The sequence below is a fragment of the Dromaius novaehollandiae genome, chromosome 2 (assembly GCF_036370855.1).
Source record: "Dromaius novaehollandiae isolate bDroNov1 chromosome 2, bDroNov1.hap1, whole genome shotgun sequence".
Classification (NCBI taxonomy): Eukaryota; Metazoa; Chordata; class Aves; order Casuariiformes; family Dromaiidae; genus Dromaius; species Dromaius novaehollandiae.
In genome coordinates this window covers 37533883-37554851 of record NC_088099.1, presented here as the reverse complement: position 1 = coordinate 37554851, position 20969 = coordinate 37533883, and the positions used below count along the sequence as shown (strand labels likewise).

The window sequence follows — 20969 nt, the reverse complement described above, 5'->3', positions numbered from 1 at the left end:
TAGACAATGTGTTAATTAAACCAAAACTTCAGTAAAGAACATAGAGCTATAACTGCTTAACCCTCAGGAGATTCTTCAGCCATCATAAAGCAAACATCAGAAAGGATATGAAGTTCACACCTTTAACACCGCTCTCCTGTAAACACTTCCCTTTCTCTTCCCCTGTCTCCTAATCAAATTTATTATGTGAGAATCTCAAGTTTTATTTTACACTCCTGAGACACACAGTCCCTTCTATATGTCGTCCTCCAGTTCTCTGCTTTAACGTCAGGTCACACCATGAAGCAGTAAGAAGTATTACAAGGAATTTTCAGTCCTCGTCAAGAAACCAGAGGGAGGAGTATTACTGCAACAGAACCGCCCCCAGTCTCCCATATAGCTGTGGTGTTCTTGTCTTACAATGCAAAATGCTGTTCCTTATTTATTACCCACTAGGTGGGCCACTACGGCAATGTATTTTTAATCTTCAAGCAAAAGCAGTTCTCCAGTTTCAATAATAAAGTCACACATGGTGGAGTTATCATCAGAACTCCTAATGCCCGGTGGAGTCTCTACCTCTGACCTGGCATTTTGTAGCAGCCTGGGTGTCTGGAGAGGTTGCTTTGCAGTAATCCATTCAAGAGGAAAACTTCACCTAAAATATCTAGCCTGGGAAAGGATAAGGCGTAAAACTCTAAGCAGCTGCTCTGCCCACAAATAGATGCTTCTTTTCTCATAAGATCCTCGGCACTGAACCCCCACTTCAAGTCGCAAGTCCAGCCCCCAAATTCTCCTTTACATCCTTAAAGAAATGGAGTCTTCCCTGACTGCTTCTGGGCTTCATTCCTGCACAGCTGTCATGGGAGCTGTGGGACATGAGAATGTTAAGCCTCCAAAACAAATCAGACATACAAATATGAGCCTTTAGTGCTGGTTGCTTCTAGGTTAGCAGTATTCAGAGCAAATCTGTAGTAGAAAGCCATACCAGTGAGACAGGCAAAAGTACCTAAAAGCTACAAATTGTCCATCAAGAGCCTTCAAGAGCAGTCAGGTGAAATCCCTGCAAATTATCTGAGAACCTGGGACCGCTTGTAGATAACTTTGCACATAGTTACTATAGAAGTGTTAGCACCTGAAGGACTAGACGATAACTGCTGGGGAGTCACTGGATGTCATAAGGCTTGTCATAAGGCATTTGTCAACAACCAAGTACTATTAAGGACCTGTGCCTTCAAAGAGGAGAAATCCTGGGGGTGACCTGCTAAATTTCTGTCATTGCAGTGAAATTTTAAAAATAAAGTAAACCCCCAGACCTGTATTTATTTTGGAAGTCTGAACAGAAGTCTGTTTAGACATTTAATTTTTAGGAATGATCACTTTACGTTACTTTCGGACTAGTATCAATTGTTATGTGTTCCCTAAACCTGCAATCACGAATCCCCTCGCTGTCCTATGCCAATGCTACTGCTCTTCTCTTTCAGATTCTTTAATGATCCATCACATGTCCTCAAGAAGTACACACCTTGGTGAAGGGGGAAAAATAGTTCCAGGCAGATACATTCAAGGAAGTTCTAAAACACAAACCTAGGGGGAATTAATTGGCCTATGGGAGGTCTGAAAAACAGTAAAATGCTCAGGAGTACGAGGAGCCAGCATGACATGAAATGGGATCTATACTTCTGTCTAAAAGAAAACTTGTTGAAGTTACAGTCAACTCTTCAGCACTTTTTCCACTGCTACAATGTAAACACTTTGTTGCGTGTCTGGGTTTAGTTTGTTGAGGTATGGCAAAAAACACTGCCAAACTCATACACACATCACTTTTATTGCTGTGGTTACTTTGATTGCTCATTATTTACTCTCACAAATGATTGAGGAAGAAGATGGCAGTACAGAAGGGCACTCTCAAATCCTGAGCAGCAGGAAACAATTATTAACCTGGAACCAGACTGGGAGGAGATACAGAAGTTCAGGCCTGGCCCTACTTGGTTTGCCTGGACACGAGGACACCGGCTGAGCAGCCCCCTTGCACAGCAGTGCCTTTGATGCCACTACACTCTGTGAGGCATGAAAGCTTGCCACCACCGTTCAGGTGGGAAAACGGCCATCGAAGGTGGTTTGTCTGGATTTCCTGTTTCAGGCTGGGGCATTCATATACATTTTGTATCTCCCAGCTATTCCTTTACAAAAATACTGACCAGACCAGCTTACCCTAGCGAGGGCGGAGAACAGAAAGATGGGGACTATCCCGATGGCCCCCCTCTTCTCCCCTCCGTCACCTGGACTGGTCTTGCCTCTAATGCAAAGATCCCAGTTCTCTCCCTGAGGTTCTCCTTGTGGATCCAGTTTCTCTCTGCTCAAGGAAGCGCTGGCTTCTTGGTTTCTTTCAAGCACGCTCCCTTCTTCCCCCTCCCCCCCTTCAATATTCTGCCTCCCTCCCTCTGCCAAGTCTCTCTGCTCCGAGCCTTCCCGGGGGGCTCGCCTGGGCCCTTGGCCCCTTCCTGCTGGCGAGACGATGCCCGCTGCCTCAGCATACCTCCTTGAAGGTGTTACTCCTTGCAGTCATTGTGCTGTCCAGGAGAAAGCCTCGGACCCAGGCGGACGGAGGCGCATCCCGGCTTCCCGCCTTGCGTGCGGGCACATGCCAAAGAGACCAGCGCTGCGCTCTGGGAACACCCTAACGCCAGCAGCAGCTGCCCAGCAAGGGAAGGCTGCATTGGCCGAGAAGCGCCCCAAATCAAGAGGGGTCAATTCCACCAGGATGGCAAACGCAAGCTGCGGGGCACCCCGCTGCCCCTGGCTTGCGCGGTGCAGCTCTTCTGGCGGCTCCACGCACCTGTGCGCCCCGTCGCGGCATTTCCTCCACCCAGCAGCACCCCCCGCCTCTGTCACACACGCTCGTGCCCTCCTGCAGCGGCCTGAGCACAGAAGCTCCCTGTACAGATCTACATGGGACGATCCTGGGCAACGGTGACTCTCAGCGCACCAGCAGGAATTAAAAATCTAGTAAATCTCTTGCAGAGAGAATCTGCACGTTTAGACCAGCCTCCGTCTACATGCTCTTCCAAACACTGCCATGAGGCAGGCGCACTCGGGAAATGCCTGCTTCCCAATGATTGCGTTGATAGCAGATGCATACAAGCAACATTTTGTATGTATGTACAGTAAGCTTTCTTGTATATTTTTATATTTGCACAAGCCACAACAAGTATGACAAAAATGCTAGTTTCCCCTATAATGGTATATATGCATTATTTGGTTTTTTATATAGATAGATAGATAGATAGATAGTATCCAACTTAATTTGCTCTTTGGAATTTGCCTGAATAAATTTATCCACATCATATACATATTTTGAATTTCCTTCTCCAAAGCTAGAGACCAAATTACTGACACAAATAGGTGATATTTAATAAATGGTAACCTAACTGCCAACTTCATAAATCCACACTTCAGCTCCTACAGGTGACATTTTGCAAAGCATTTTAAGAACTCAATACACATAGACTCCTGGACAACTCATCTCAGTGTGAATGTAAAGCCTAAATTTGGTGGGGGTAAGCTCTGAAGCAGCAAAGCTGAAATGTATCTCTAATATCTTGGTTCACTTGAATAACTTGGATGATTTTCTAAAAATCAAATTTAAGGCTTCAAATGCAAATCACATAAACAAAAAAATCTTTAAATAGCAAACTATAAAATACTTATCATTTTTACTCCAGCTCAGTAACCATAATTAGAAAGAGAGAGAGGAAAAAAAAATAAAGGAAAGCCTGGAAATTAGTTCAGACGGTTATGTTTCAAGCCTCTAGAAAGTCAGTGTACTCCAGATTTGTTTCTGAATATCCCAAGCAAATTTACAAGCCATTAAAAAAAAAATATATATTTTCTCCAGAAACTTTGGCACTCCAAGAGAAAACTGTGCCACACTATCTAGAGGGCTTAGCACCAATACGTTTTTATAAGCAAGCAAATTTATATCTTAAAAAATAAAGTAAATTTCTGAAAGAACAATTAAATGTTCATGACTCACTTCTACTGCAACACGTATGGGAAACCGCCAACAGATAACGGCTGGGCGCGAGGCCAGGAGGGTCTTCTGATACTCATCTGGGCTTGTGTATAAACATGTTTTTATTCCAGTGCCCTCGTCCGCCCCTGCCCGCTCCCGGGGGTATTTGTTATACTTGTTCCTGCCTTATTTACCTTTCCGTGACTGCTTTTCAGTGCAGAGGCCATCTTTTAGCCTTGTACCTTGTTTGCAAAAGGGAGCCCCTAATCCCTCTTGGGTCCTTTAAGCACTACTGTAATACAAATAACCCATCTAAAAATAACGTATCTGCTTCTCAAACGTACGTCACCTATGGCAAGACAAAAGAAAACTGTATATCCTCCTTTCTTCCTCGCTCCCTACGAGATTGCATCCTTTCTCAGCTGTAAAGTGAGCCTGGCAATTACTGTATGTGCATGGCCGTGTTCCTGTTTGTAGCTCTATAATTGTTTTACAGCCCTGAATGTGATTATCCAGTACCCACCAGAAAATCCCAGTGCTTTGATCACAGGACTCCCTAACCAGACTCAGCAAATAACTCATCTGAGGAGGGGGGTAAGCAGGAGGAAGATGAAGAGGAAACAAGAAACACAGCTGACACAAAACTAAAAGGAAGGAAACAAAGATAAAAACACACAAAAAATAAATTAGACTGAAAAGAAAAAAGGGAGGAAACAGAACTGACTGAAAAGAGAGATGAGGTGAGGCAGAGCTAAAGGAAATGTCTTTTCCTATCTGGACTAAACAGAGGTGAGCCTCTTAGGAAAATACGGTACTTTTTATTTGCTGCTGCTCTCTGTCTGTCAGCCTCTCTATGGGTCATTAATTTATTCCCTGTCCAACTGTTGCAACATTAATGGTGTACAAGATATCCCTCAGACAGTCCTCATGCATTTGAGATGAAGGTAGTGAGATAGCAGAAGCAGGCAGGAACAGCTTGCTTATTTGGGCAATAAAAAGACAGAGAGGCTGGCAGTCAAACAGAGAACAGACAGGATATAGCAAATTACAGGGTTCTCCTTCTAGCCTTTACCATTAAATGAAAGTTTTCTGCAATGCATAGATGCCCTGTGGGCATAGTGACTTCCAACAATCACCATGGCTTGTTTGCTTCCTGAGCTAGGGATTTAGCTTTTATACTACACCCTTCATCTGACACAGCTTCTACCACACACAAGAAAGTATTAATCTTGAATACCATGGTTGTATCTGCAAAGCAATGCTTGAAAATATTCCCCAACATCTTTTCCTCTGCCCTGTCCCCTGAGACAGTGTTTGTTTTTTCTTGTAACTGAAGAGTAGAATAACCACTACGTAGTTCAGTCTAATCTCAGCAGAAAGAACTGTGTGTCATTCTACGAAGTGCGCACACTGCTTTCTTGCTCATGTCTTAAATGACTATTGCTAGCATCAACTGATCTTCAGGCACTGTTTATGAATCCAAGCCCTGTGATGTGCTGCTAAAGGAGAAGCAACGGTCCAGAACAGCTGCAGGATCACAAACATATTTTCATACGCCACATGTTTTCATGAACAGTTTGTTATTGTCACAACTGTTTTATTTTAAATGTTATTAGTCTTCCTATTTTTCTCTTTCATATTTCTGTTCCCTTTTAAGTCCCTACTTTTCAGTTACTAAAAGGAGAAGCCATAAAAAAGAATAAGTATAAAAACAACACCAATCACCACTGCTTTTTCTAGGGTATAGGTAATAGGTTGAATTTTTTAACACGTTATGCAAAAGTTCAAAAAATGATTTGGAGAAACTGGGGTCAGTATGCTGTTTCAGTTCCCAAATTTCTATGACTCCAGAATACTGTACTGATGTCCAGTCTGTTCAGTAAAATTTCATTTGTGCCTGCATTAGTTGATGGGAGGCAATATTCCTGTCCTTGCAACATCACAGATCGCTCTACAGCAGCCAGCTCAAGGTTCAAAGTTAAAGATGTTTTACTCCCCTAAATGGGCAAAAATCTCTCATGATGGAGGATAATTAAAAACAAACAAAAAAGGGTTTCCCAGAATGTCACGCCGAGGGATATGAGTCCTGCACTGAAGTCCAGACAGACCGACCAGAGGTCAGCGGGGCTCTGTCCCAGAGCAGAGCCAGGCCAGAATTTCTTTGAGGTTCTGCCTTCGTGAGGTGACCTCTGGATTTCAAAACATTAAAAACCGTTTTCCACCCATCAGCTTTGCCAGAAAAAAGTATCACGGGCATCTTCTCACTATAGGAGATGCAGTATGGCTAAGAGCTTTGCAGAAGGGATTCATTTGGCAGTGAGGGGTGGAAGCTTTTTTTAGTGTCTCTGAAATGGAAGCAGAGATTATTCTGCTGGTGCAGCCTCCTGTATTCTGCAGCTAATTTGTCCAAATAATGGAAAGCTAGTTAAAATGTGTCAGGCAGAAGTCTTAAAACAGTCACTATTTGTAACCTCTCTTGACAGAGATGCAAAATGCTACATCGTTATAAAACTTTTACCTTGGCTATGCTTGAGAGAAAACCAGTGAACAGAATATGTACAACACTAAAATACCACAAAAATAAATGTGAAAAGTCTATTAAATGAGGAAGGTATAAATTGATTTTAGGGGCTTTTTTTCCTCACTGCACCAGCTGGAAACAAGGTAGGTCTGAACGGCTGCTTACCTTATATCTTTTTTTACATCCAGGAACAGGACAGGCAAAAGGTTTCTCATCCCCTCCATTCATGCACATTGAACTAAGGATAGCTTCAGAGCTGATAGCACTTTCTGTAGTCCAGGACTCATCACTGTCTGATTCTTCATAGTCTACTTCCTCCTCATCATATTCACTACCTAGAAAACCAGGGTAGTAAGAGAAAAGAAGAATAAAATAAGAGCACAGCAAGATAACACATTCTGTACTTGTTACAGTGACTTGCAATTTCCCTACTTTTGTCTTACTTTGCGGGAAGACAGTTATTTTTAATTGCATAAAGCTGTCTTTGTTACAGTGATTTATTTCTACACAAAGATACCAGTGGTTCCTTTTCTAACAACCAAGATAGACATTAATATATTTTTATAAACAGCTTACTGCATGGCATAAAGTTCAAAGGATTGATTTAAAATGCAATTTCATTAGTTCTCAAACAACAGGATCCTTCCTTCTTTTCTAGTGCCTGAATAGAAAATGTTTTTTTTCCCCCTGCAATTAAAGCTAATTTTAAGGCTTTTCTTTATGCAATACAATACTGAAGAGTGTAATTCTACAGATCATAAACAGTGTAAAATAATATGTTGACAAGTCCTAATGCATTTACTAGCCCTTTGGAATTAATAGGAATTATAGCACAGCATTAATAAGAATTATATTGTAGCAATTATAGTTGTGAAATTCATTCCCTCAGGTGTGGGGATAAATTGCATTGTGTGGCTGCCCTGAACAGACCACATTATGTTCCAGATATGCTACAACAGCCATTTGAGCAGCTGGTGCTGAGTTTATTTATTATTTTTAATTGCAATAACTATTAATGAAATTCTCTGAAGAAGTTAAATGTGAAACAAGAGAAATTAGGAAAGCAGAATTCCAACTATAAAAATACAGTAAAAAAAACAGGGAAGGGAAGAGCCCTAGCTGATTAAAAAGAAAATATATTCACAGAGGGAGAAAGAGGGAAAGCTTAGGGAAACTTCTGTGGTGCCAGCAGGAGATGGTGCTGTGTTTCCCCTCCCCTCTATTCTTCCCCTCGCCCTGCTCTGCTACACTTTATCCTTTCTGCTGAAAGATGATTTGGCTGCGGGTGTTGGAATAGCTCCCGTTATTAAAGACAGTTATACGACACTTGCATGGCTCCATTTGCTCCCCTTGTATGCCCTTTAAGTGCACATCTCTAAGCAGCGAAAAGGAAACGCCGACAGATGTCTTAGGGCACTTTAAAAAAGAAACATCACAACTTCACAATGAAAACCCATGTTTCAGTGTACAATGGAGTCTTTGTTTTTTTTTTGTTTCTCATGAAACTAAATACACACCTATAGTCTTAAATTTTTCCCTCCTGACTCTTCCTCCCTGCCCACCCTCCATACTCCCACTCATAATCAGCACCTCTCGATCAACGGGTAGCTGTAAATACTCAGGGCTCCCAAGCTTTAATCAGATATTGTAAGTTAGCTTACAGATGTCAGGCTCTACACATTTCTTTCCTGTGGTTTTCATCCTTATAGGGTGGTGTGCAGATGAGGAAAGATGGATTGTTTCCCACCACCACCAAATGCAGACACGAGCGCACGCACACACATTCTGCAAAACATCTGGAAAACTCAGCGCTGCTCACTGAGCTCTCTTATCCCACCCAGAATGATTGAAAGCCAAGAAAGCATTATTGACCTCTTAAAATATTTCTGAACTCTAGGAACAATTAACCTAAAATGAAGTTAAGAGTCGTTATAGTTTAATTAACTAATAAAAATATGGAGGCAAAACCACAACTCTGCTTCTATGATTTCCTGCCCTTGATTGTATCTCAGTGGAAAAAATTCCTCAAGCTGCCCCTTTCAAACTCTTTAGCTCATTTTTTTTTAAACAAATGCAACAGTAAAACCTACTGTAAATACATGTATGCATTTCTAGGATGACAAAATATACAAGAATTCTAGACACCGATAGAAACAATTTCTGCCATTATAATCACCCCCATAAAAGGAAGAAACCCAAATCTCCCTCACAAACAGAATTTTATCCCCCAAAAGAAAATATCATCTGAGACTGTATGACGGCCAGAAAGGATATAACTACTTTTAGTATTAGCAGGGAGCACGTTTTGATACGATAGCAATCAGTGCTCTATATGGCATATTGCATATTAAGTTTTATAAGGGAAAAAGATACTTAGAGCAGTGGGGAGAGGGGGTAATCATTATAATTATGCATTTCCAGAGGTTTCCTCTACTTTAAAGGGGTCCTTTAATTTTTCTAATAACTTTCTACAATAAGGCCCAGTTCTACAACAACTTTTGCCCGTGCTTCACTTCCTCACCCCAGGCAGACTTACCGAAGGATACTATTTCAAATATGATTGACCATATAAACTTCTCCTCCTCCAAAACAGTAAAACTGTTAAAGATGTAAAGTATTTTAAAGGCATATTACTTTATACGGACTTGGAGCTCCGGAGGCCATCACTCCTCTCATCTAACAGTGCTCTACTGAGCTCGACTGCTTGTACTCTCTTAAAAAAACCCCAAGATGTATTTAAGAGGCTCCTAGTATAAACAAAATGTAAAAACCTACTGTCTTAAAAAATTCATTAGCAATAAAAATTTATCCTTCAAATAATTATGTTGTTTCAGTTGTCATAGAAAAACAACATTGATTTAGTCAGGCTTTTAACTGATTCCACCTCGGAATTTAATTTCCTCAGTTGTCAGTGTCTAGGAGCAGCAACCCAAGTGGTGCCTCACCAGCCTCTCTGCCGGCACGAAAGCAGTCGGCGGGGGGAGGAGAGAGAGGGAAAACAAGAAGCACAACACACAGGTTGGCGCTGCCATAATAAACAGGCCCTGGATAAGGTATTTTAATTAAGTAGCACAGGGCTGAAGCCGGCGGCTTTGTGAAGCCGTTCCCACGCCGAGCCGGACGGCCTGGCCCTGGGCTCCCACCTCAGGTGTACGAGCTGCAACCTGAGCCGTCGGCTGCAGCTCACTCCCTCGGGCAGCCTGCCAGGGTGCCAGCAGCGCGCCGAAGGGACGTGCACAGCACTGCACTTTGATCGACACAGAGCTTTGCTTTGCTTTGCTTTGCTTTGCTTTGCTTTCCCCCCCCCCCCCCAACTTTGGTTGGCCTTTCACAATAATAAGTGTAAATATTTACTTTCATAAGGAAAAAAATAAAGCACCTTTGCATCTAACTTGGGCCTGCTCCAGGGCGTTACGACTGTTTGCCTCGGACAAGTATTTTAAAGCACTATTTAGAAGAGCTCCCAGAGCCTTGGCTCCCTGCTAGGACGTTGCCGCGCACATGGAAAACGTGGCACTCTGCCGGGGCATGCTGCCCTGCCGCGGGGCCCAGCAGCATCGGTACTGGGGCACATGTGCTAACAGCCTTATCCTCCCTCCTAATGCCTAGGTGGGAAGGCAGATCAGTTGTTCCCCAATCAGTACCCAGAGGAAAAAAAAATACCAGAATTAGCCCTCAGCAAAAAAATCCCCCAAACTCAACAATGCTTATTTCCCTCAGATGAGGTGTCTAAATATCTGGAAGGGAAAGGTTCATAGAGGAAAACATACTTTCAGCAAGGTGTTGTATAAATACACAGTATTATTATTGTAACTAAATGCTAGCTCTGTAATAGCAAGCAAAGTGCCTTCTTCACCTCTCTCTCCATTGGTAACAATGTTTTTTTCTGAATCTCCTTGCTGGCTCATTGCTTTTTACTATATCCAGTTTTATCATCTGGCTTTCATTCCCAGGCCCTACATACTCCTACCTCAGCCTAACCTCGAATCAATGCTTTATCTTCCAAATGACTAAATAACATCTTCCGAATATTGCCCCCATCCCTTGCATGCAGTATTCCCCTAGTGCTGGCCCACAAAGCCATTTCCCCTCTCCCCACTCCAGTGTCCCTGCCAAAAGGCTCACTTCATCTGTGCTGCCCCCAGTAGACCACAAAACGAAATAAAACAAAGACGAGGAAAAAATACTAGTTGTTCCCCACTCCCACCCTGCCCTGGGGAGTTTTCCGTGCTGAGACTATGCCGCTGCCCCTCAACGGCAAGGTGGACCCCACTGGTGGAGACAGACTAGAGGTGGACAACGCTAGGCATAGCTGGCGAAGTATGCCACGGCTCAGCTAGGTATTACCTACAATTACCAGTTAAAGAATATGTAAGTAAAGAATATATATAAGGTCACAAAAGTATGCTGGCAAGTCACTTTTCTTAATTTTATGCTGCCTCTAAACAAAAGCCATCACAAGTTAGTAGGCTGTCTGCATCACAGCAGTTTATTGGCCAAAAGGAAACACACGCATGAAAAGGATTATGATCCCTGCCTGTGTACTAAAAGTTCTTCGTGGCATGATAATAAGCAAAGTTGCACCATAAGGAGTTATTCTACTTCTTTTTCCAGCCAGTTTTGCTATTGAAGTCAGTAAGAATGTCACTGAGCCCCAAAGCAAAGATCTGACTCCTTTAATGCCTCTCTACTGCCTTTTCTTTTTCCAGTAGATTAAGTCAGCAATTTAAATAGCTCAAAAACATTTTACAGGAACTTATTTAATCGCCTGATATTCTAGGACAGGCAACTTCCCAGTTACACTGCTGAAAATCTGCAGCTGTATCTGTTACATTTGCGGAGTGTATTCAGTATACATGCCATGGCAACCAAGATCAAATTCTTCCTTTTCGGTGCGTGCATTCATTCCACCGTAAGATTTACAGAGTATTTTTTTCCTCAACTTTGAATGAATCCTGGTTCTAGCAGGTGCACATCATTTGTAGTTATTTAACTTGTTAAGTCTAAAAACTTCTATGCTATGCCTTGGAATATAAAAAGGACAAAGCACCACAAGCTGTGTGTACCATTACAATGAATATTTTAAGTTATTATTAAGAACATTTTAAATTCTTCCTTTCTCCTCCCAAGAAAATAAAACTAAAACCCAAAACATCCTTGCCAATTATGTTTGTGACCAGAAAGCATACATTCAAGTGCACAATGAGTAAGTAAGAGCGAACAGCTTCTGCAGTGGGAACCAACATCGCTAGTGTCACCGAAAGTTCATGGTAGTTCCAATGATCGCTCATAAAAATTCAGCTTCACACTTTGTCCTGTGTGGGACTTGCAGTTTGTATTTCATAAAAACAGTTTTATAAGAACACTTCTTATGTTAAGAATTTAGCTTTCCTCTATACTGCAATGGCTTCCTTGACAAAAAAGAAAAAAAAGGTTAGTGAATCATTATGTGAATTTTGGTCTAACACTAAAGCACATTCATTGATTTGTTACAGTTTTTTCTGATGTGTGTGTGCGTCCGCACACATTCCCCCTCCACCCTCGCCAGCAGAGAGACTGTTCCCACAGCTGATATTCATTGCTGACCCAAGGGCATATCAAGTCATTCAGAATGAAATATTCTTCCCCTATATAAAGCACAGGAAATAAATGCTTGGAGCAATGAAATACAAAACACTTAAATAACATGTGTCATGGCTGCTATGCAAGTCTTTAGTCTAGAGGCTCCAGTGGGACTCTCTTTAGCATGAACTGCTGTGGGTGGCACAATGTGTCAGGCTTGGAAATGCTGGCAACAAATTTCAGACACTGGATCATCCAAATGGACTAAACCAGGGTTTTTTTTTCTTTGTTTGATTGTTTGTTTTGGGTGGGGGGAGGAGGGGACTCAGAAGACAAAAAGTGTTTTTCAGTCTTTGTGAGAGGTCCGTTCAGATTAATTTTTTGTATTTAAGAAAATATTTTTAACATTTGTATCCATAAAGATGATGTAAACATAATGCATAAACCAACCTCCTCCCCTCCAAAAAACACAGGGTAGTTGTGTTTTAGACCGCAAGAGAAACTTCTGTGTTTGGCTTAAAGACCTCTATGTACTGAGTGAGCACTAGGTTCATCACTGCAAAGGCTGGTGCCGTTCTGCAGCCAACAGGCACAGCAAACTCCGTCAAGAGCTCTCGCTTTTTCCAGTCCATAGCTCTGGACCTCGATCCTGAGGGAGGAGATACAAATCCATTCTCCAAGCCAACTGAATGTTTGGCAACTCTGCTATCACTTGAGGGAGCTGCTTGGGATGGTTACAGTTTGTCAAAGGGGCCCTTGCCAAGGCTGGCAGAGACCTCCATCCCTCTGCATGATCACTAAAGGGCCATCAAAATGGCAATTACAACCTATTATTGACTCAGATTTGAGTTAAACCGGGGAAATTTGAAGGACACATTCTGCACACCACTGCCAGAGCTCAGCGCCGCAAGCCCCGGTCGCTGGGTGGTCTGCTGCAGCCCTCCCCAGGCAGGCCACCCCCTCCTCGCGCCAGCCCGCCCCCAGTCTCGCTCTTCGGTGGCTGCCACCACCAGCAGCCTACTCTTCCTCATGGCACTAGTCAGAGCAGGATTTGGCCAGAAAACTGTGTTCTGGAGAAACCACCCTGCCCTCCAGGCCTCTTTTAACGCAGATCAAGTATCAAGCACTAAACAATGAGCTGCTTAGGAATTATTACTAATCTTCTACTGTTTATGCTTGAACCAGGGCTTAGTTAGCGAATGAGCACCAACAGCATTTTGAGAATGCATCTCAAAAAATGACAGGTATTTGGATACAAACACAATGAGAAATATGGGTTTTAATATTGTTTTTATGCACAAAGTACTTAAAAGCACCTGAGAAAGCAAGTTAGACCAAAAAGTTACTTTCTTTGTTCGTTGGTATAAATCAAAGAGTAGCTTTCAGCCACTCGGGTCTGCAGTACTAAAGAAGGGAACATTTAAACAAACAAGGATATATTTAGAAGCCTCTGGACTTCCTCTAACCTCTCTCAAGGTAGCCAAAGAAATGGCAACTTTCTTCGGAGAGTCACAGAGACAGTCTGAAAAGATACCTTCACAGCTAGTTTGAAGGGTACTACCTCAAACAGGATCAACCTACAAGTACAGTCTGAATCCACTTTAGAAATCATATAGATGCTTCAGATCCTGTAGATAAAACACAGAATTAAAAATACTGTATTTTGGTATCAAACGATTTCACCTGAGCAAACCTACATGGTAAATCATCCTAAAGTCCCTCAGGTAGAGCTAAAATGGCTATGGAATTAAACACAGTGCTTTTTGAAGCGCGAATACTATGAGATCAGTATTAGTATTTTGCATTCCTATTCACTGTCAGTAAAATTGGGAACTACTTGTACATTAGATCTGCTCGATATTCTGGGCTATAAGAGAATCAAAACTAATAAAACCAAGGTTAAAAAAAAAAAAGTCCTCCAGAGTCAATGCAGGAATAGGCAGTGCAGCTGGATTCTATTCTGCCTTAGCAACATTTACACACCACTTCCTACCTCGATACAACTATACCTTGATAAATCTGTATCAAAAGAACACTGATTAAAACTAAAATGCAGCGAATCCCAATCCAGAGGCTATAAATCCATTAGCAGGAGTTTGCACACTCATACAGACTATTATTTTATAACTTCTCAATTGTATTAAATATATGCAGACTAAATACACATGTATCAAGCTAAATAATAAAAAATTCTTCAGTTTCAATTAATTGTGAGACAGCAACTAATCACAAAAACATGCACGTAAAGAACTGATTCTGGAAAAAACAGTCAACTGATACCATGCCATGTGTGCTGTAGAACAGGACTTTCTGAAAAGGCTGCAGAGGTGCTAAAGCAAATTGTTACAATGTCACTGCACAATGTGCTGTTCAGGTTTTATGGTCACACTGTGCCAATAGTCTCGGGAAGTTATTTTGTATTCTTATATAAACTTTTTTTCCCAATCCTGTTCTCCACAAAAAAGGGCTTTCAATAATGTACAATCTTCTGTTTATACACAGTACAGGAAAAACATGATAAACCCAAGAACACAATCTCTACTTTAAACATATTTTAAAACAAGATTTCTACAACTTCATGTAAACAAGAATAAGCTATCAAACGCTCACCAAAAAAGAGCATTTGCTTCCTGTAATTAAATGGCAGTGTTTTACACAGCAATTTTTTTAAAATCATGAAAATAAAAAAGTAAATAAATAAATCCAGCAGACCCCTCCCACCTCGAGGCTTACCCTGCAAATTAATTCAACAGTAATAAAACCTGTGCCAGCTGGAAACCCTTCTTTCTCTGGCTGTGGCATGAGCAACAAGAGCAGGTATATGTTTGCAGAAAAACAAAGTAGGACATTTTCTACCTTTAGTCACGGGATGTTAACTGAACACTGGCAAATGTTTAAAGATATCCTCAAAATGTTCAAGAAAAAATTAAAACCAGTTGGGACTGAAAAAGGGAAACAATCCATCCTTCCTCTCCACCACCCCAACATCTGTTCCAGACTTATACTCTGAAAACCATGATGAAGAACATTCATAATTAACGTTATTTTGGCTCTTTAGTTGCTGGGCCTACATTCTGAGGTTAGAAATGCAAAAATACAAGTTCAGGGCACAATTACTGTACTTAAGGACTCTCCTGATGCACATAACAAAAAAGCAGTCTTTCTTGTCTCTTTTTTTCCCCTTTTCTTTTTTCATAAAAAACGAAAAAAGTACAAACAGTATGAGGAAACAGTTTCATGTTTAAGATAAAGGATTACAATAAAAAGTACCTACATAAATGAACTACAGTTTACGAAGCCATGAAAATACATTTGAGACGTGTTTTATAACATCAGGTTAAACATGCTTTACAGCTGTACAAAAGCCATTCAGCCACTTACAGTACAGCCATAAAACTTCTAATGCATGTAGCACTTACCTACCCTTACTGCTATTTGCTTTGCATTTATTAGTGCACAAAACCAAAAAGGATGCAACAAGCTACGGCCAGGCTCCAATGCAGCAAATCGCTATGGCTCTGCAGAGAGCATTCAGGACATGAAGAGAGTCACTGACTTCCGGAGGACTAAGCGATGCAGGGATTTTCAAGACGTTACTGGGCTGGACCTGAGGCTCTCATGGGTAAGCAGGTTGAATCTTGCCAAAGGCGACCCGCGGCAGCCTGCCCACGGAGGACGGGGTTGGGGAGGAGCTGCAGAGACCCAGGGCAGCTCAGCCCGGGCGCCCACTGTTTGAGCGGCTTCGAGCCAAAGGAATTTCACCCTTGCAGCCGCAGGAGGACAACAAACCCCTGGCCGAAAAAGAGGGAGGCAGTGGCAGATTCTCCACTTCAATGCACCGGAGGGGATTTATTTTGCACAAAAATAAACTTAACACATCCCTCTACCTGCTTTTACATACTCTGACTATCTAGATTTAAGGAACTCCATCATAATTAGGAAGATAACTCTAATGAGAATACTCTGAATCAAGAGTATGGGCTAAGTCACCTATCGACTAATAAGTCAGGATCAAGGCTTTTGTCATCTGCCTACCCACACAATCTACAGGAAAGAACTGTTACATTTTAAAACTAATCTTACATTGCATTTCTGAGAAAGAGATACATTTTTAACATCCAAACACAAGAACGCATTCAATGGGGAGTTATGTCTCCTCTCTCTTATTTAAAAACAAAAATTCTGATTAAAAAGAAAATCTGCGCTGCTCTTGGCATGCTGTCACAAACCCTTCTCAGAGGCTATCACAGTTTCAATCAGGTGTATAAAACATTCGTTAGCAGGTGTGAGTTGTTTCAGATGATGCATCACTGGGCTGAAGTTGAAACAAAAGTACTTTTCAAGCTGTTATTTTCCATTGCTCCTTGGCTTCTTGCATCCTTTGGCATTAGACGCAGAAGTGTTGAGAAACTGCTCTGAATGATGTTTGACTATTTATGGAAAAACCTTACAAGAGGGAGCCTATACCAGCATGGACAAAGCACCAGGCCTTATCTTCAGCAAGAATTGTGCCAGGCCACAAGTGCTAAAAAGACAAAAGAATATGCAGTTTGGGGCTCAGCAAATGTTTCATAGCCTTTATCTCGCTTGGTTACAAACCACCCTGTCTTCTTTCCTAGGATTTTATATCATTTCGATGGTCATGTACTGGCTCACATGAATTCAAGATACACCTTTCCCCCTGTGAAATAAACCTCTCTGTGTTTTAAGTCATCAAGTGTGAAACAGTATATTAGTCCTTGCTTTTTTCTACTTGTAATTTGCTTTAGCTACAGCACAAGGAAAACTCAAACATTTGCTTAAGTTTGACCATCTTCAGCACATTGAAGTGCTGGCCTAAATAAGTATGTTTTTCTCTGCTAGGCACTGTAAAAACTAAGCTTTTTGAAAACCACGACTGTTTTCAGTATGCAGACATGCAGCACTAGTCTAACTAGACCGATTTGTTTCAAGTCTCGAGACCTACGATGGTACAAATAAATCCCATTCAGCCTTGCAGTGCACATATAAAAATGCATTTTCTACACCCACACACATGCACACACACACACACACACACACAATTTAAATAAGCACCTAAAAGCTCCATGTGCCCAACTAGAGTTGCCAACTTTCTGAAAAACATTTCTGCTTTTTAGTAGTTTATTAATTTTCAATGTAACTAGCAAATGACTCAGAAAGCCAAATGGTTAACAACAACAAAAAAAAACCCTTCCATCACTTGGCCCTTGCAGTACAAGCACAACAACGTGAATGCTTTCATTGTTAACCAGAGCCACTGAAGTTTCTTTCCGAGTGTCAAACTACTCCTACATTAAACCAATTATGCCACAAGTCATGAGAAGCAGTCACATTCGGACAACATGCTTTCCACAAAATGAATGACTTTTTTACACATTTGGGGGAAGAAACCCATTTGGGAGAGTACAACAGATGTGCTTCAACACCAAGAAATTCTATCATAGACTAACACAGAGAGGATCTTTATTTAAGCTCATACATTTTCTGATCCTGATGCTGTTAAAAAGAATTTGCCAGGTTAGATTATGAAAATCAGGATTATAAAACAGTTCCTGCACTTGGAAGTACCTTGAAACTACAAGCCATGTTGCTATTGCTGCCTTGTAGCTCAAAAATCAAAACTAGTGATGACTTTATGAGTTGCTATAGTCTAGACACCATGGTTACTTTTCAGTGAAACTGTTCCTTGGGAAGAGTACTGTAGAAATTCCTATACAATTAATTACTGTATTAGGTACATGCAACTAAAATACAAATTCTACAGCACAGTTGCTTTGCAATTGCTGGTGTGTTTTATCTTCATACCAAACAAGAATGCTCTGAATGAAGATGGTAAGAAGTATGACAAACAGGAGGTTACGTGTAAAGCTATCTGTAGTGAGGAAGATCAGATAAATAAGACGTAATGTTCAATTTTTGATGTACTTCCTCAGAGTTCTTCTAGAGAAGACACTGAGCCAACCTGTTGCTTTCCCAGTACATGTTTTTATAGCAAATGGGGCTCAACACATTTTTACTGCCAAGTTAAAGAGCAGAGGAGAAATTTAACAGAATTATACGGGAAATGCACACACGTAGAGCAGGAGAAGGAAGAACAGCAGCAGAAGATGCAGGGAAAAGCTATGAGAAAAACTGTGATTAAAAGAAAAAGTCTTCATGTGTTTTCCCCTCACATCACAGCCCTGTTTTCCCCCCATCATCTGTTTTTATCTGAATCTTGCTTTCTTATATGCGCATTTATAAATGGCCCTTAATTTTTAAAAAAAATCATTTCAATTACTATAGGCACCAATTTAAAATAATTTCATTTTATGTATGTAAAGCAGGCCTTTTTGTACTTGGGCTGTAAGTTAGTTCAAGATGGAGTTAAAAAAGGACTAAATAGGGAAGGTTATCATCTGTGTCCTTGAGGAAACCTGAGAAGGGCTAGTTACAGGAGAATTCCCATCATCTTGTTCCATCTTGGCAAGGTTAAGGGGTAGAAACTGTGGAAATCCCAAACCTCTAAAAAAGTAAGAAATAAGTTAGAGAAAGCCTCCTCACAATACTCTAGTGAAAAACAGGCTATCGTATGTGCAGAGAGAGAAATGGCATAGCAGCAACTCAACTTGCCAGCCCAAAACGTCAACCACAGATCTGATTTTATCTGCTGAAGAACAAGCTCAGGGATGTTCAGCAGCCAGGCACATTCCAGCTTGGGGTTCACACTGCAGCTCCCCCACAGACCATGGAGAAGCTGCCCCTCATCCTTGCCTCATTCCTATACCTTCTTACAGAGATCAGCCTGGCTTCTTGGAGGACAACAGAGTAGAAAATTGGAGAAGGGAAGAACTGAACAGCAGCTGGGAAGAAGGAAACGACTATAGGTAAAAAGAACATCCAAGGATGGGAATGATAGAAATGGAAGATCAACAGATTTTTCACACCACTAACACACACCACATACTGCTAGCAACTTTCAAACCAATGCAAAATAATGATGTCCTCACTGTAAGAGGACCTCAAGATGTAGTTACTTCTATACAGTACAGACATTCTTGGAAATAGCTGAGCCACCAATTTGTGCAAAGCCAGGCAGACTGGACTAAATTAATGTTCTTCTTGGTCTTCAGGATAATTCAAGCTGTTCAACTTGGGGCTATAAGTTATTAATTATTGTTTAATATGCAGTCATGTCTAAACATATGATAAAAGTGCTACTGCTGTGCATGCAATAGGAGATCATCTTTGCCCCTAATATCTTCCAAATTTAAGTTTCTCTTTGTTCTGGGAATGCAATTTCTTGTTTTGGTTTGGTTTTGTCAGTAAAGTAACCAACATAATACAAATTCTCACCCCTCTAAGAAACTCGGATGGTCAGTTGACAGGAAATGACTGCTAGAAAACCCAGATCCATTGCACAGTGATGAACATTTGCTCATTTTTCACTCTGGATCACTGGGAGAAAGAGCTGAATAGGTGAGATGTTAAAGCCTGGCTCCCTAGTGATCAGGGAAACATGGTGCCTAGCACTGAAAAAAACTATCTTTTAGCTGTTGCTGGGAATAAACACCACCTATGCTAAGAAAATGTCTATAGGAAATAATTGCACTTCTACTTATATTTCATTGTTATTGGAAACCTCCTGCCATAACTTCATTCCTTAAGGCAGAAACTGGAAACTACCACAGATTTTACTTGTTATTCATGCTCAGCCACAACCTCAGCTAAAAGCTCTCCTAAAACCTCATATCAATTCTAAGTATACACATATATTACAGTTAACTCATATGCAGATCGACTGTTTTGCACAATGGCAGAACAAGGCTGTTCATTATTTTTTTTAATTATTATTTACGTATTTCTTTTTACAAGAACAACCATAGGGCTCTATTAGAATAGAGGTCTCCTCAGACTGCTAATGCTGTGCAAACACATGTATACATTAATTAGCACGCAGTACTAACACAGGCCCCTAAACCTGCAATTAGATAGAACCATTTTGACTCCAATAATTATAAAACAAAATTCTGTCATCTTTATATAAAATGTGAAATCCTAGCACTAGCGAAGTCCTTATACAGTTGCCTCAAGACATTTTATCATACCTTCCAGGCCTGAAATATCAAATGCATTTAAACTTACATTATGTTGGAGACCAGAATTTGGTCTTCATTTTATGAAGCATTGCCCATGCTGTTTATACAAGAGTTGGTCTACATTTTTATTTTTTAATAAAAACACAGCATTCAAGTTCTTCAGTCACTGAACAGGCAATTAGCAAGTAGAAACTTGTGTCAATCTGAACTAATAAGATGGTTCCTCCGATATTTGAAAGTGTGATTTTTCAAGTTACAGCAGAACTTGGTTGAGTTGTGCTTTACTATGCTAGACACCCCATAAGTCATACACACAAAAATGTGGCACTCTCAGACCACCTCTCAGCAAAGATGTAATAAAAGAGCCCTGGGATTCAATCTCATATTTCTACTTTCTTTTTCCCAATTAAATCTACATGAAACTATTCTACATTAACATAAGGTGTGAGAATTAAACCTAAGCATTTAAAATGCACTAGAGCGGGTGAAGATTTTTAAAAACTGGATGGTTAAAGTTAGGCTTTTGCGCATACAGACATTCTTAAGACTGCAACTCTGCAAAGTGCAGAACACTTTATTCCAGTCTGACAAAACACGTAAGCGCTCAAAGCTAGGCATTCACCTACTCAGTGAGTAGTCAGGTGCTTGAAGTTAATTCTGTGCCTAAGTGCACATAACCTGAAACTGCAGCATGATTTTAAAAAAAGATGAACGTGTACTTGTTTCCACTCACTTGACTGTCCTGACTTTCAAGTTTAATTTCAAGCACCCTTAAAAATCTTAATCACAGAATATT

The 20969-nt window shown here is 40.9% G+C and overlaps 1 protein-coding gene across 1 annotated transcript in view; it reads right to left on the bottom strand.

The window, feature by feature from the left end:
* Positions 1–20969, bottom strand: part of JAZF1 (JAZF zinc finger 1) — a 204413-nt gene that overhangs the window by 3659 nt on the left and 179785 nt on the right. The window contains exon 4 of the mRNA XM_026103821.2: positions 6678–6847. Coding sequence (XP_025959606.1) covers positions 6678–6847 — 170 coding nt within the window. The remainder of the gene's footprint in view (positions 1–6677; positions 6848–20969) is intronic.